Here is a 13,527-nt window from a genome sequence, read left to right on the forward strand (position 1 = left end):
CATTCACTTTGGTAGACATGGAAACAGGCTGGGGAATCAGGCAGGTCACTCCCTAGAATGAGCTACTGCGTGCTACCAAAGCTGACTTAATGATTTAGTAAACAGGATGAGAAGGCTCATCCAACAGACGGTATTTCACTGTTCGTATGAAGTTCTTCATGGATGGCCCTTCTTCAAACCATCATGGCAGGGTGTCGGTGGGGTACACACTGCTCATCCACAGACAAGATTCGAGCTCCCAGTACGTATCGCTTCTCTGAACTATGGTGAGGCCTGGAAAAAGGCAGGCTCCCAGGCATGAGAGGAGAACTCAACAGCAGCATAAGAACATAAGAAAGGTTGATAACCCAAAGAGGCTTTTTACCCCCTCTTGCCTGTTTGGTACACAGTAGCTAATTGAGCTAATTTTTAATTTTATTAATTTTTCACTGGTAAATTGATATATTGATTATTATATACTGATATATACATATCAGATATATACTGATTATTATAATTATAGAGCTGCAATCAAAAACAAAATGGTTTAAATGAGAATGAGGATGCACATGCTAGGTTCCCATGTAATATTTTAATATTTAAAAATGTAAAACAAATAATTAAAAATGAATATGAAATTACTGGTAAAAGCATGAACCCCTTCACCCCTCAAACACAGACCAAAAAATAAACTGTGCACGGAGAAACATATTGCTGAGGAATAAAATACTATAAAACAACCTAATAATAAATCAAGATTCCCAAAACAGTGTATACACCTCAATCATCAAGGCACTTATTTATAACTGTATATCATCTTGCTCTCCAGTGTCAAACCCAGGTCTTAAGATCAATTCCTATGACTGCTGTTGACCGCGGGTGGATTAGTCCATTGCTTGGCAGGGTTCTGGTGCAGCTGCCATCTGAAGGTTATTACAAAGATGGGTGGCGTTGACCTCTCTGTCAGATGCCATTGTCACTACAGTGGACATCCTGAACATACACTATTATGGCCGATATGATTGGCATTGCAATGTCTCAGGAGCGTACTAAGTGCCAATATGATACAATGGGACACATGGTGTTGGAGCATACCCACAGGCAGACCTTCCTGTTATAAATGCATGGTTTCTAGAGATGTCCTCTGCAACAAAGCTAGCAGGCTGCACGTGTGCCAGATTGCATTGTTTACTTTGCAGTATGTGAATGAAAATTAAGAAATGTTCAGAAATCCACCATATTTGTCATGCACGGTTTCTTTTTTGGGGCAGTTATGGATAAAAAAAAGTGTCTTTTCTTTCCGCTCCCCTGTATGTCTTGAGCACCCCTCAAACATGCACAGTGGGAGACAGGCTTCCTTCTGAGGCGTTATTGCAGGCTTCTTCTGAAACTGCCCGCTCGGGGCAGCATCTGGCTGTGGAGTGTAGCCCAGGGGACAAGGCCGGTTAAAAGATATACCTGTAAAAATACACGAGCAGACATGGGGAGAACCAGTCCGCAGTCTTTAAAAGCGAAGGGGCTCTAGTGTTCAGATGCTGTGCACGATGAGGATGGAGAAGGCCGAGCCGATCGCTAGGCCCAACATCAAGAAGAAGGACATGACCACCCCGGCTGCCTCCGCCAGGTCACGCCGCACCACTTTGGGGCCGTAGATCATGGGCAGGGTGCCCAGGTAGCCGTTGGTCAGGCCCAGCAGCGAGATGAAGACCACGGGGTAGACGTCCTGAGCGAAGAACACGGTTTGGAGGTGGTCCCGCGGCTGGTAGTTGCAGAACATGAAGAGCGGCACGAGCGCGGTGCGCAGCAGCACCAGGGAGGGCAGCAGCCGGCTGCGCGGCCCCGGCACCTGCACCCACGCCGTCGCCTGCCGGCCGCAGAAATCCGCGGCGTTGTACAGGAAAAAGCTGGTGAGCGGCACAAAGTACTCGTTGGTCCAGGGGCTGCCCGACTCCTTGTGCACTGACTGGATCCCCGAGGAGATGGCCGGAAACACCATAATGGAAATAAAGAACACGTAGAACACGCAGAGCCCCAGTACCGCTGTCTTCTTGAGGATGGGCCGCAGAGGAGGCACCCCTCCTGTGTCGCGCGCCTGCTGGTCTTCTGCACACGCGCCGTCGTTCCCCGGCACACCACAGGGGGGCGGCAGCATATAGTACCTGGAGGACAGAGGACAAGCTAGCCGTCAGTCGTGGGGTAGGAAAGGTATCACATAGCTGTGGTCTCATTTTCTGTGAGGAACAACCAAATCAGCACATTGCAAATCCTTAGCTGATCCAGACTATCAGGAAATTATGAGAAAGTAAATAAATATGTGGTTTCAGTGCAACTTATGTTTGATCTATTTATACATGTTTTATACATTTGCTGCCACCTAGATGTAAAGATGAGCTGTGCAGCCTGCTCCTCTGACGTCACTGAGTGTTGAAACTCCCCCCCTTCTGTGATGTCTGGGCTCTGCTGATTTGGAAGCAGCTCCTCCTACTGTGGGAGTGAGGGCAGGAGATACTGTGATGAAGAAATTCTTCTGCTCCCAGAGACTTCCCATAAATCTTCATGATCATAGATTTTCAAGCATCATAAGCATGGGAACCTGAAACCTAACCTAACCTCAAAATACTTAATGATCACAAGAATGCTATATTATAAAATGCATGTAATGTTCTGCAATTTCCCTCACGGGATCAATAAAGTATCTATCTATGTAAATAAAATCAGTTCATATCATAAATAATAATCCTCCTGAAAAAATAAAGAGCACACCCCCCTGAATTGCTCACTTCTCCTCCACAGCTTTCACAATGGCCTTTAGGTTACAGAAATCAGCAGGAATGCTGACAGTGCAGAATAAACAATAACCACTATCTAAGCTGTGGGCTTTCCAAGACATTGCTATACTGACAGATTTCTGTTTTTCTTTGATTTTTCATTTCCCACTGAAAAAAGTATTTAAATTAAAGTCTGCTTTAATTACTGGGCTTCAGCAGTTGAGTCCCATGACATTTATGACAGACGGTGCTTGAGGAAAGCTCTAAGCATCATCAAAGACCCCACACACCCCAGCTACAGACCCTCTACCATCTGGAAAACGGTACCGGAGCATTCGGGCCCGGACTACCAGACTCAGAGACAGTTTTTACCCCCGCACTATCAAACTATTAATATCCCAGCCTTTCTCACTCTCACCTCACCTCTCACCTATGATCTGAACCTCACAGTGCCTTCTTTCTTTCTTACCAAAATCTCAAACACACATTGAAAATCTACCTCTACCTTACATGTCAAAAGCTCACTCCCCATAATTTCTATCCCTTTATTTTATTCTGTTGATGCATATTTTTGCACATAACCGGTTACCTTTTTGTTGTTTTGCACATTGCCTGTTGTTGTTTTTTGCACATTGCTTGTTGTCTCTGTCTTTCTTTTGTTATACAATTGTATTGTTGTTGTTGTTTTTTTCTTGTACTACTTATGTCCGAGAGCTAGCTAAATAGCATTTTGTTATACCATATAACTGTATATGAGTATAATGACAATAAACTTGAACTTGACTATGCTGTAAAGTCAGTAAGATGGAACTGGGGCTGAGAAAGGAGGACTAGGTTGTTAACGAGAGGGGTTTACACACAGCAGCTCATCTGTCCCTGCCTGGGAGGAGACCAGCGTTTCTAGAGTTAAACTCGAGGACCTGATGACAGTTTCAGCCACACTTCCTGGGTTTCGGACAGACTGTTAGTTTCACTCATCTCTGTAGTTTCACTGTGGTTTTCTTTTCCCTATTTGTGGATGAAACTCAGCTGTCATCTGGAACATGTGTCATTTATCTCTTGCACAGAAAGGACGGTCTAGTCACTGAGAAATCAGGAATCTTAAAGAAATATGTACACTCTATAGACCTTAAATCACTGCCTGTCATTTGGATCCAATTCAAAGAACAATTTCACACAGAATAGAACCTACTGAACTCAAATGAAACATTCAAAGTAGTCAGCTTGTGTCTCTTGAATATTTTCAGCCTTTGTAAGGGGATTCCTTCTTAGACATAATTCCACACATTAAAAGTAATGCTGACCTAACTTACCCCCCATACCCATTAAGAGAGGAGATGGGGTAAAGTTGACTTCTTAAGAAATTAGTTATTGCAATGTGAAACAAAACTGCCAGATGGACTGTCACAGACTAATTGGTCAAATACATTTAGAGTTAAAAGGTCTTGACAACTTCTGAGTTCACGTCCAAGGATAAGAGAGCCACCTACTGGTCAATTCCATCAGCAGTCAATCCAGGTAGTTACATATGAAAACAAGCAGCTGTGGGTGGGCAGTGAATTTCTAGTGCATGCAGAACCAGGTAGATACACTCCCTCATTAGGTCCAACACAGGGAACAGTAGGCAGTTATGCAAAAAGACACTGACCTGGAGTAGTGCAGGTGAGGTAGCAGCAGGTATGCAAAGATGCAGAGAAGGATGAAGACATCAGCAGTCAGGAAGTACGCCAGTGCGCTGTCTGTGATATCATGGGCTGCTGCCAGGTCTATCAATGAGGCCACTGCACTGAGAGTACCACCCATCGCCTGGCCTGAGAGAGAGAGAGACGGAGAGGGAGAGAGAGTGGCAGAGTGAGGGAGGCAGAGGCAAAGCACAACATTCAAACAGAGGGAAAAGGAGAGGCAGAAGTATGAAGTATGTAAGAGATACATAACAGAACAAGAGGGATGAAGTGTGAGAGGAGAGAGGTGTGACAGAGAAAGAAGTGCGAGAGTGTGAAAGCATGAAAGAGAAAAACCAGCTGCAAACACAGCTCTGACAGACTTTTTTTACACGCTCAACAGGAACACCTCATTAATGTAGCTACTTATACTGTCACAACATCCTGAAGCATTTCACACTGACAGTCACTCGCCAAAGCCAAACTCGAGAGAGCTTCAACTCAGAAGAGACTATGCAGGAGACTCAATGTTTCTTTTACGGTGCAGGTTGGGAGCCTATGAAGGAACTCTGTTTCAGGGAAAGTAAGAGAACAATAGGATGTGGCAGATGATTGTGTAAAAACGCTTACAGGCAGGGTCACATGACCTGCCGTCAGTAACCCTGGTAACACCAGTTGGACAAGTTGTAGTCTTAGTGCCTGTCAGGCAATGCTACAAGGGGAAAACACATTATTCTGGAGCATCAGAAAAATGGGGCATGACCTGGGCTTATTAGAGGGGTATTCTGGGATGAAAAGAGGCTTCGCTGTCACTCTCTGTCAGAAAATTGATTTTATCCTGCTCAGTTTAATCCTGCTCACCTGCAACCCATCTGGGAGTTTGATATTTGTAGCAGGGCCTTGATTTAGCCTCAGCAAGTGTTCTACTGCATGTTCAATTAATGTCTGACATACAGTTTTATTTTGAATAAACTATGCTACCTTTCTTTACAACTGCTTTGACGTCCTGTGTTGGAGTTGTTCTACAGCCTGTGTGACTGCCAATAGAGATTACTTTTATACAAGCTCCTTGATGCCAAGGAATTCAAGAGAGATACACAATTATAACAGGTGACACCTTCTCAATCGACAAAACAGACCAGTAAGTTAGTGTGTTTTTCTGACTAAAAATCTAAAGCACGCGGCCCTCACCAACTCCAGTAGGGCAGTCACCCACAGCAGTGTTTGACGTTTCTTTATCACCACAAACTAAACAAAGTCAACACTCCATGAAAAGATGCTTTACTTAAATGGCTATTATCAGAAAGGCAGAGGTCAGGTCAGCAAGACAACTTGTGTATTCCAAGCCTCTATCAGTGCAATAGAAAAAAAATCACATGGACCTAAGTATAGAACAGGTGTCACTTCATTAATCGCCACTTGCCAATTGCCAATTGCCAATCACTTAAATCATTTAAAATGCAGCAAACAGACTGTATAGGAGCATTGACTTTCATCATTTTTCCATTAAGCATTTTTAAGTTTCACCATCCACAAAAGGTTCCACCAGTAGAGTTTATTAATGTTATTTCTGGTGGGTAATTTACTGTACAGCTCCAGTGGAATGAGAACATGGACACCCTGTGACCCTCAAGCAGAGAACCAGTGTAGAGAACCCGAGATCTACAGCTGCATTCTACTGGTCCCAATCTCAGCTGCCCTGCTGCCTGACCATTTACCCCTTTGCCCACCTGCCCCCTAGGCTCAGTCCTTTAGTGTGTTACCGGAAATGAGAGCCTGCGAGATCCTCATGGGGAAGCGGCCAGTCACTCCGAACACACTGCCGGTGAAGATGTTGGAGGTGCCACTGACCACAGCCACACTGACCAGGGTGACCACAAAGAACTCCTCCCGCCGCTCTGTGGTGTCTATCTTCACCAGCACTGTCGTCACCATGAACACCAGCAGGATCACCGCCAGGGAGCTGAGCACACGCACTGCAGGGGACACTCTGACACCAGGGAGGGGTGGAGGGGGACAGGGAGAGAGGGGTCTGACTGCTTTGTCTGCACCATGTAAAGGCGAGATAGTGGTGGAGAGAATCCAAGACTAAGGAGGCTCCACTGCCGTTTGCACAGAGTGTGTGAGATGCAAACAAAGCCAGACCTCAGGGAAACAGGTACAAATTCACACTGAACAACAACACATTGGAGCACACATCCAGCTACACATATCTCGGTCTCACCATCAGCTCTTCCGGGAGTTTTGACCTGGCAGTGAAGGCACTGAGGGAGAAGGCACTCAGGGCTTTCTACGCAATAAGAAGGAGGCTCTTCAACATCAACCCACCAACAAGAATCTGGCTCCAAATATTTGAAAGTGTAATCCAACCCATTGCCCTATACGGCAGTGAAGTTTGGGGTCCCCTCACAGACCAGGATTACACCCAATGGGACAAACACCCCACAGAAACTCTGCACATGGAGATCTGTAGAATCATCCTCCGTGTGCAGAGAAAAACTCCTAACAACGGGTGCAGGGCCGAATTAGGCCAGTACCCACTATTGATAAACATACAGAAAAGAATATTAAAGTATTGGCTACACCTAAAAAACAGTGACCAAAATTCCTACCACCACAAAGCCCTGCTGAGCCAAGAGCTGAGCCCAAAACAGAGCCCCCTGAGCCAGCTGGTCCTGAGGCTCACCGACCTGAGCCACACCGACACTAACCAGCATCAGGACAGCACTGCTAGAGCACCACAACCCAGACTCAACCACATCACAGCACAGATCAAACAGCAATATCTCACACACTGGGACACACACACACAAACACAACATAAACTAGAATGCTACAGAACCTTAAACAGACAATACACACTAGCTGAATATTTGACCAAAATAAAAAATAACAAACAGAAACAGACCCTGACGAAGTACAGGCTCAGTGACCACAACCTGGCCATAGAAACTGGGCGACACAGGCAGACCTGGCTGCCCAGAGAGGACAGGCTGTGCTCCCACTGCCAGCAGGGAGAAATAGAGACAGAGGTGCACTTCCTACTGCACTGTGACAGATACTCTGGGATTAGAGAAACATTCTTCCCGAAATTCAGAAATCTAATCCCAGAGTTCCCACACCTGCCAAAACCACAACAGGTCCCAATCCTACTGGGAGAGGGAGGAGGGAACTCAGTTGATCTGGCAGCCCAGTATGTGATCTCCTGTCACAGCCTGAGGAACAGTGAGTCTGTCTCCCAATAATGCTCCAGCCGAATACAGTATATGTCGATATTATATAATATGTCTTTGTTGTAAATGTCTGTAACATGTCTGTAGATTTTATTTTACTTCTATTTTTTGTTTTGTTCTATGTTAATTTTATTATTTTTATTTGCTTTGGCAACACTGATTGTACCTATCGGTCATGCTAATAAAGCACCTTGAATTGAATTGAAATTGCAAACAAAGATGTGACTATAGAGAGAGAGAACATACACAATTGTTTGAGAGAGAGATTTCTGTGACTCTCTCATTGTATTTGCAAAGGAACAGAACAACAAGCTAACTAATACAACAGCACAGCGCTTATGTCGCTCTATGTGTGGAATTTTAAAACGACATATTAGTGCTCGGTTTTAGCAGAAACATGTCATTTTAAATTTTGAATAAATAAAGTGACAAACATCTAGAGGGTCCATACTTGTTGACCAGGAGAAAGTTGAGCACTAGGCAGAGTACTGATGGCACAGTGGAGGCGATGGACAGGTAGCTCTCAAAGTAATCCTGAAAAACAAGAGCACACTGTTACAGAACCAGGCTCATTCCCCTTCAAGCAACTTTCTGTTCTTTACCGCACATCAGAGTCATGCAAGGAAAAAAGGACCTACAATTTTTAGCAAATTAAACCACAGGAAAAACAGCTTAGAGGTAACAAGTTCCGTAGTCAACACAATTCCACAACAGATCTTCTCTACAAGGACAAAACCAGGATTAAACAGTCTTGCAAAAAAGTATATGGGAAACCTGCTTTACTGTGAACACATGCTGGGTGACTGTGAGAAAACCTAGGTGGAGTGTTCTTATTGGATATCATGTGTAAATAACTAACACAGATCAAGCACTCTTTAACTTAATAAACAAGGTCTGTTAGATTAGCTGTGATTTTAAGAGCGCATACTGTTCTTCAGAATCATAAGATCTGCCTGGCATGGAGCTGATAGAACCCTGCTCACAGAAAATAATGAGACTCTGTTCAACAGATAGCACAAGATCCAGCTCCAGTGTGCCTGCACAGGGATGACCTGAGGTAACTGGCAGGCAGGTTATAAAATACAAGCATAACAGAATCCCCACAGCTCTCTTGAGAAATCATTCCATGAAACAATAAGTCATATTTTAGACAAGCCAGTAAAGACACAGACTTCTGACTTGACTGGTGGCCAATTCAAAGAGTGTGCATGATGATGAGATGCACACAGTCAAAGAGCATAGGAGAGAAAGAGGAACCCCAGCACCTCTTACTTCAGGTTTTCTATCAGGAGAGAGATCTGAATAAGACTACAGCTGCATTCTACTCAACACTACCATGTCTATGGAATAAATATCTTTCTTCAGCAGAAGAATGTGCTTCATGCAAAGGGATAAGATACCTGACACTGCTGTTTGAGTGCGCTCAGTTTTAGGAGTTTTGTCTCTTGTATATATATCTATCCTCCATGTCAAAACACTCTATTAATGGAAGTTCACTCACACTAAGGTTAGAGCGAGGCACCTGGCCATCTGTTTGCCCAGAGGCATTTGTCAGCTTGTAAACCCAGTAGTGTTTGGCTGTGATAAAGAAGTTCCAGGGCAGCAGGGAACCCACTCCCAGCAAGAAGAAGATAGCATAGACCAGGTTGTAGGAGTCATGCGGCCGTTGTGTGCCAGGAAACCGGGGGCTGGCTTCAGCCTCACTAGGAAGCAGGGGATCCTGATCGTCATCCAGGGACTCTGCTGCATTCAGGTAGGATGAGTTCACACTGGCCTGCAGTGTCTCTGATCCCTCCATCCTCAAAAAGAGAGTGGAAAGGCTGTCCTGTCAGCACTGAACACCACCACCTGCCACAGACAGCACAAATAAAACATCCAACTAAAATCCAAAACTAGCACAATTAATGAGACCTTCCAATGCATTTCTATATACTGTATACACTGTTCACAAAACAGAACATAATGAAGTCACTGATTTCACCAAAGACCTGTATTGAATTCAATGGCTCTTTAATTAAAGCCACTGTCCATCTGAAGCAGATGCTCAAATGGATAAACAATTGTTTTATCCAGTTCTGTTAAGACTGCCAACTGTAATTTGCATTCTCCTGCCATGGTCTTTCACCCACCTCAGGTGGATGTACGAGTCCTGCACCTCTCCACTTTTCAGGTGACGTGCAGGGAGTGATGAGGTATAGCCTCTCCTGCCTCAGAGACCCATTCTGGATTAAATGGGTCAACACAGCACAGAGTCAGCAGGACCTCGTTACTATCGACCTGCATAATTTAAAAAAACTGGCTGCTTAATACTGCCTCCGTTCCTTATGTGGAACACTTACTTTAAATGCTGTTCTCTTTCATGTTGTGCAGAAAATTTCTGCCTCAGGCTCTTCATCAAATGTATGAAGTAAAAACACCATTCAGAAATATTGGACAGGGCATTGTTTATAGGGCAAGTCTGGAATGAGAACCAACAGCTGTGTGTTGTACAGTTCCAGATTTTCTAATAAGCACATTCTGATGCTTTTCACAGAAAGTGATTTTAGTTATTCATAAATAACTTTCTCTTCACATTTGAAAAATAAGCTCTGATACTCATCACAGAAACAAAGTGCTTTTAGTTCATTGCTGCCACTGCCCTTCCAGGCAAGAATTTACAAAAAAGGAAGCAGGTCTGAACTGTCAAGAAGCATTGGATATTGATCTCCACTGGCATCTTCATTGGCAGATATTGCAAAGCACCACTAATCCTGCAGAATTCTGAGATGACAAACATAGATGAAAAAATTATTATATTTTACAATAACTCGATTTCGATTCAAATGCACATTGACTTACAATATTACGATCTTCTCAGTAGGCTTTAAAAGAAAATAATGTAACTACGGTTAAAGCACTAAGGTTTATGTTTTAAAATTAGGGTAATGTAGTAAAACTTTTTAAATTGATAATATATGACATAAGCACAGTATACGTCTTGTCGAAATGTAACTTCACATTTATTGACCTGATCTGGCTGTACGTTTTAAACGAATGTGTCAAAGTGAGGAAAGATCAGCCTTTCACCTTCGAGCACAGCGAGACGCATACCGTACGAGAGCCTCTCAGGGGCTCGAGTAAATCAGTTTACAGTACACAGAAACCGCTAATGTGATTCTGGTTGTTTACAGATTGGCACTTTCATACCCTTTAAATTGGAATTAAATTAGTGCTAATTTGCGGGTATTTAACAGCTTTTCTCACAGATTATGAACAAGAACAGCAGGCCTTGGACTCGAAAACAGGGAAATGTAGTTCACCTCAAGAGCACACGAAAACATTGTTCCTGGAAAGACTGTCCGTCTTAATGCTCTGGTTTTCTGCCCAAAAGGTCTGGTGCCGTACAACTACAAAACTGTACTTGTGTAAGTGCAAATACAAAATGCATAGCTGTTGAACATGTACATTTACTTTTCACAGAAACCAGTCTACTACGGCGTGAGATCAGCGGCGAGGGTGTCTTCAACTGAGCCATTAGCGCCTCTGAGTACATAGGATCTTCACTTTTAACCCACCTGCGGCCAAGAGTTATGTTACCTCAGATACAAAACAGTGTGTCTCGACAATGTTATCCATACTTGTGAGTTTACTGTATTAAATATTGAGTTTTAACAAAAAAAACAGTTATTATTGAGTGCCGAGACTGTATCCCAAACTCAGCGATTTGTCACATGACAGTTCCTTTTCAGCATAACAGTATAACATTAACTTAACACTCTCTTTGCACGAGTGAATGCTAGTTTGTCGGGATCATATTACTGAATGTATATTGCAAGAAAAAAAATAAAATAACATTAACTTAACAATAGTCATATTAAGGAGGGACGACAGGCTTCGGATTTCCTTTTTAATACAAATGTATAAAGCTTAAGAATAAATATCTTGGTAGTGGATTCGAATAGAATTAAGAATTTTCTGCATATATAATATATATATGCAATTTATTTACATATTAATTATTTTCAGTTTCAATTTAGCTAGATTACTGTTTACGTACTTGATCGAATGAAATTACAAGCATTGCCCAGTTGTCATTCAGTTTTGTGCTGGTCAATGGCTTTAAAACACAAGTCGCTGATTTAAAGCTAAACAAGAACAAAAAACAAATTTGTAAAAAACTATTACTAACCTGTGCGATTGGAAAGTAAGCTACAGTCCCGCTGAGCAATATAACGTTGTGATACGTTCACCAAGTGTCCTGTCATTTCAAGATGAAACAAAACCAAAATCGCAAGAGAAAGAGTCTGGATTGAAGTGCAGAAGACAAGCAACCGGAGATGTAAAGTCAATGTTCGCTCCGACGAAATGCCCATTCTGGACCGCACTCTCTGCGGTTCCCAATTCCGGCCTGTACTCCCAGCCCAAAGAAGTCCAGCGCAGAGAAACTCGATCATCTGAAGCTCTGCCCTCCCCTTCTTGCCTGGGGGCGGGGAGTCACTTTTCTGGATCGGCTGCTGGAAGAGGTAGCAAACATGGGCGAGAGCCTGTAATATAAATATTTATTAAAAGACTAATTTGAATTGGTCTAATTTTATGTAAAGCTTTATTTATTTATTTTTAGGCACCAGTGCAAAAGAGACTACTTGTAACGCTTACGGCCGACAGGCACTGTGTAAGAGCCGGCGTACCAGAGCAGGTGACGTCACCGCCCTTCACTGTGATAGCAGGACTACAGCTAGTGGGCTGAAGAGAGATCTCTCTTTGGCTCACGGGGCTGGGTCACTGTAGAGAGACGCGGGAGTCCCGGCTTCGAGCCCCCGACGGTGGGGGGCTGACCTAATGTGGCAAGGGTGCCTGCCTGAGCCCCCATTGTGTTTCATTGGTGTTAGCAGTGGGATGGGATAGCCCTTTGCTGGGGATGGCGATTTAAGTGGGGGAGAGTGTAATGCTTATGGCCAACAGGCACTGTGTAAGAGCCAGCCCTTCCCTGTGATAGCAGGACTACAGCTATGGGGCTGGCCTGCCTGAGCCCCTGTTGCATTACATACTGTTATATTTAAAGTTTCAGATGAGAACCTCCAGAAGCAGGAGAAACAGCATTGAGGCTGTACTATGATCATAATAGACTGTCTTGTATTAAAGATGACATAATTACACGTTCTGTATCGCTGTGGTGTTTTGTTGTAATAAAAGCCATTAGCACGGATTATTCACTTTTACATCTAAAACTTTTTAGACAAGAGTGGGGATTGTATTTTTAATTCTGAGCAGGAAATACAACGGTACAACGATTAAGGAATGCTGGGCTTGTTAAAATGGACTGCGCTCAGCGTGATCTCAGTGTTTCTGTTCTGTTTTCTCTGAGGTAAACCACAAGGTTCACGCCCTTCAGGGGCTCTGTGGGGTAACATGGAGAGTTATGCACCACGGGCAAGCTAGACAGAGCTGAGGTCTTTTGAACTTCGGGCTGGAGGTACACAAAATAGCCTTTGCCCTTGCTGAGAGACTTAGGGGCTTCAGTGGTACTGTATATGCCGAGAACGCTGTTATTTGTTTCTGTCCCTTTCTTCATCCCTTCTGTCCTTTTGGTGTAATTAAGAGCAAACAATGCACTCTTTAAGTGTCTATTGCGTCATGATGCCTGAGAACTGACGCGGATGTTAGACGATGTTATAAACCACAGTGCAGACTATTGTGCACAATTTCACAGTGTTAGGGTGGTTTAAACTGTTTATGGGCACTGTGAGTCATCTTTCTGTTGCTGTCATTTTCAGCAAGAGCACCGATATTGTCTGGATAATTCTAGAGGGCCACGGGTGTTCTGGTTACCGTTTAACTTCAGCTCTTAAAAGTTAAATTGAATCAGTAACCCCTCCTGTCCATAAACGCTTTGCACTGACCACCTCC

The 13,527-nt window shown here is 43.7% G+C and overlaps 1 protein-coding gene across 2 annotated transcripts; it reads right to left on the reverse strand.

The window, feature by feature from the left end:
- Nucleotides 1–552: 552 nt before the first annotated feature.
- slc29a3 (solute carrier family 29 member 3) lies at nucleotides 553–12,115 on the reverse strand. Of its 2 annotated transcripts, XM_015346492.2 has the most exons (7): nucleotides 11,810–12,115; nucleotides 9,771–9,918; nucleotides 9,143–9,489; nucleotides 8,093–8,175; nucleotides 6,172–6,398; nucleotides 4,396–4,558; nucleotides 553–2,138 (listed from the first exon to the last, which is right to left on the reverse strand). In XM_015346492.2, the coding sequence occupies exons 3-7, from the start codon at nucleotides 9,437–9,439 to the stop codon at nucleotides 1,508–1,510; spliced, it is 1,401 nt and encodes a 466-aa protein (XP_015201978.2). In that variant the 5' UTR covers nucleotides 9,440–9,489; nucleotides 9,771–9,918; nucleotides 11,810–12,115; the 3' UTR covers nucleotides 553–1,507. The 2 variants fall into 2 exon arrangements, with proteins under 2 accessions (XP_015201978.2, XP_006630614.2); XM_006630551.3 differs by lacking the exon at nucleotides 9,771–9,918 and having other exon boundaries at nucleotides 11,810–12,108.
- Nucleotides 12,116–13,527: the final 1,412 nt, after the last annotated feature.

Source organism: Lepisosteus oculatus, chromosome 4, assembly GCF_040954835.1.
Source record: "Lepisosteus oculatus isolate fLepOcu1 chromosome 4, fLepOcu1.hap2, whole genome shotgun sequence".
NCBI lineage: Eukaryota > Metazoa > Chordata > Actinopteri > Semionotiformes > Lepisosteidae > Lepisosteus > Lepisosteus oculatus.

What these genes read in the sequence shown, in the direction of transcription:
- slc29a3 (XM_015346492.2), bottom strand. Translation starts at nt 9,439, where the DNA reads ATGGAGGGATCAGAGACACTGCAGGCCAGTGTGAACTCATCCTACCTG. An exon ending in TGCCTCGCTCTAACCTTAGT is followed by an intron (nt 8,176 to 9,142) that starts GTGAGTGAACTT and finishes CTTGTTTTTCAG; the next exon opens with GATTACTTTGAGAGCTACCT. An exon ending in CCTCACCTGCACTACTCCAG is followed by an intron (nt 2,139 to 4,395) that starts GTCAGTGTCTTT and finishes TCTGTCCTCCAG; the next exon opens with GTACTATATGCTGCCGCCCC.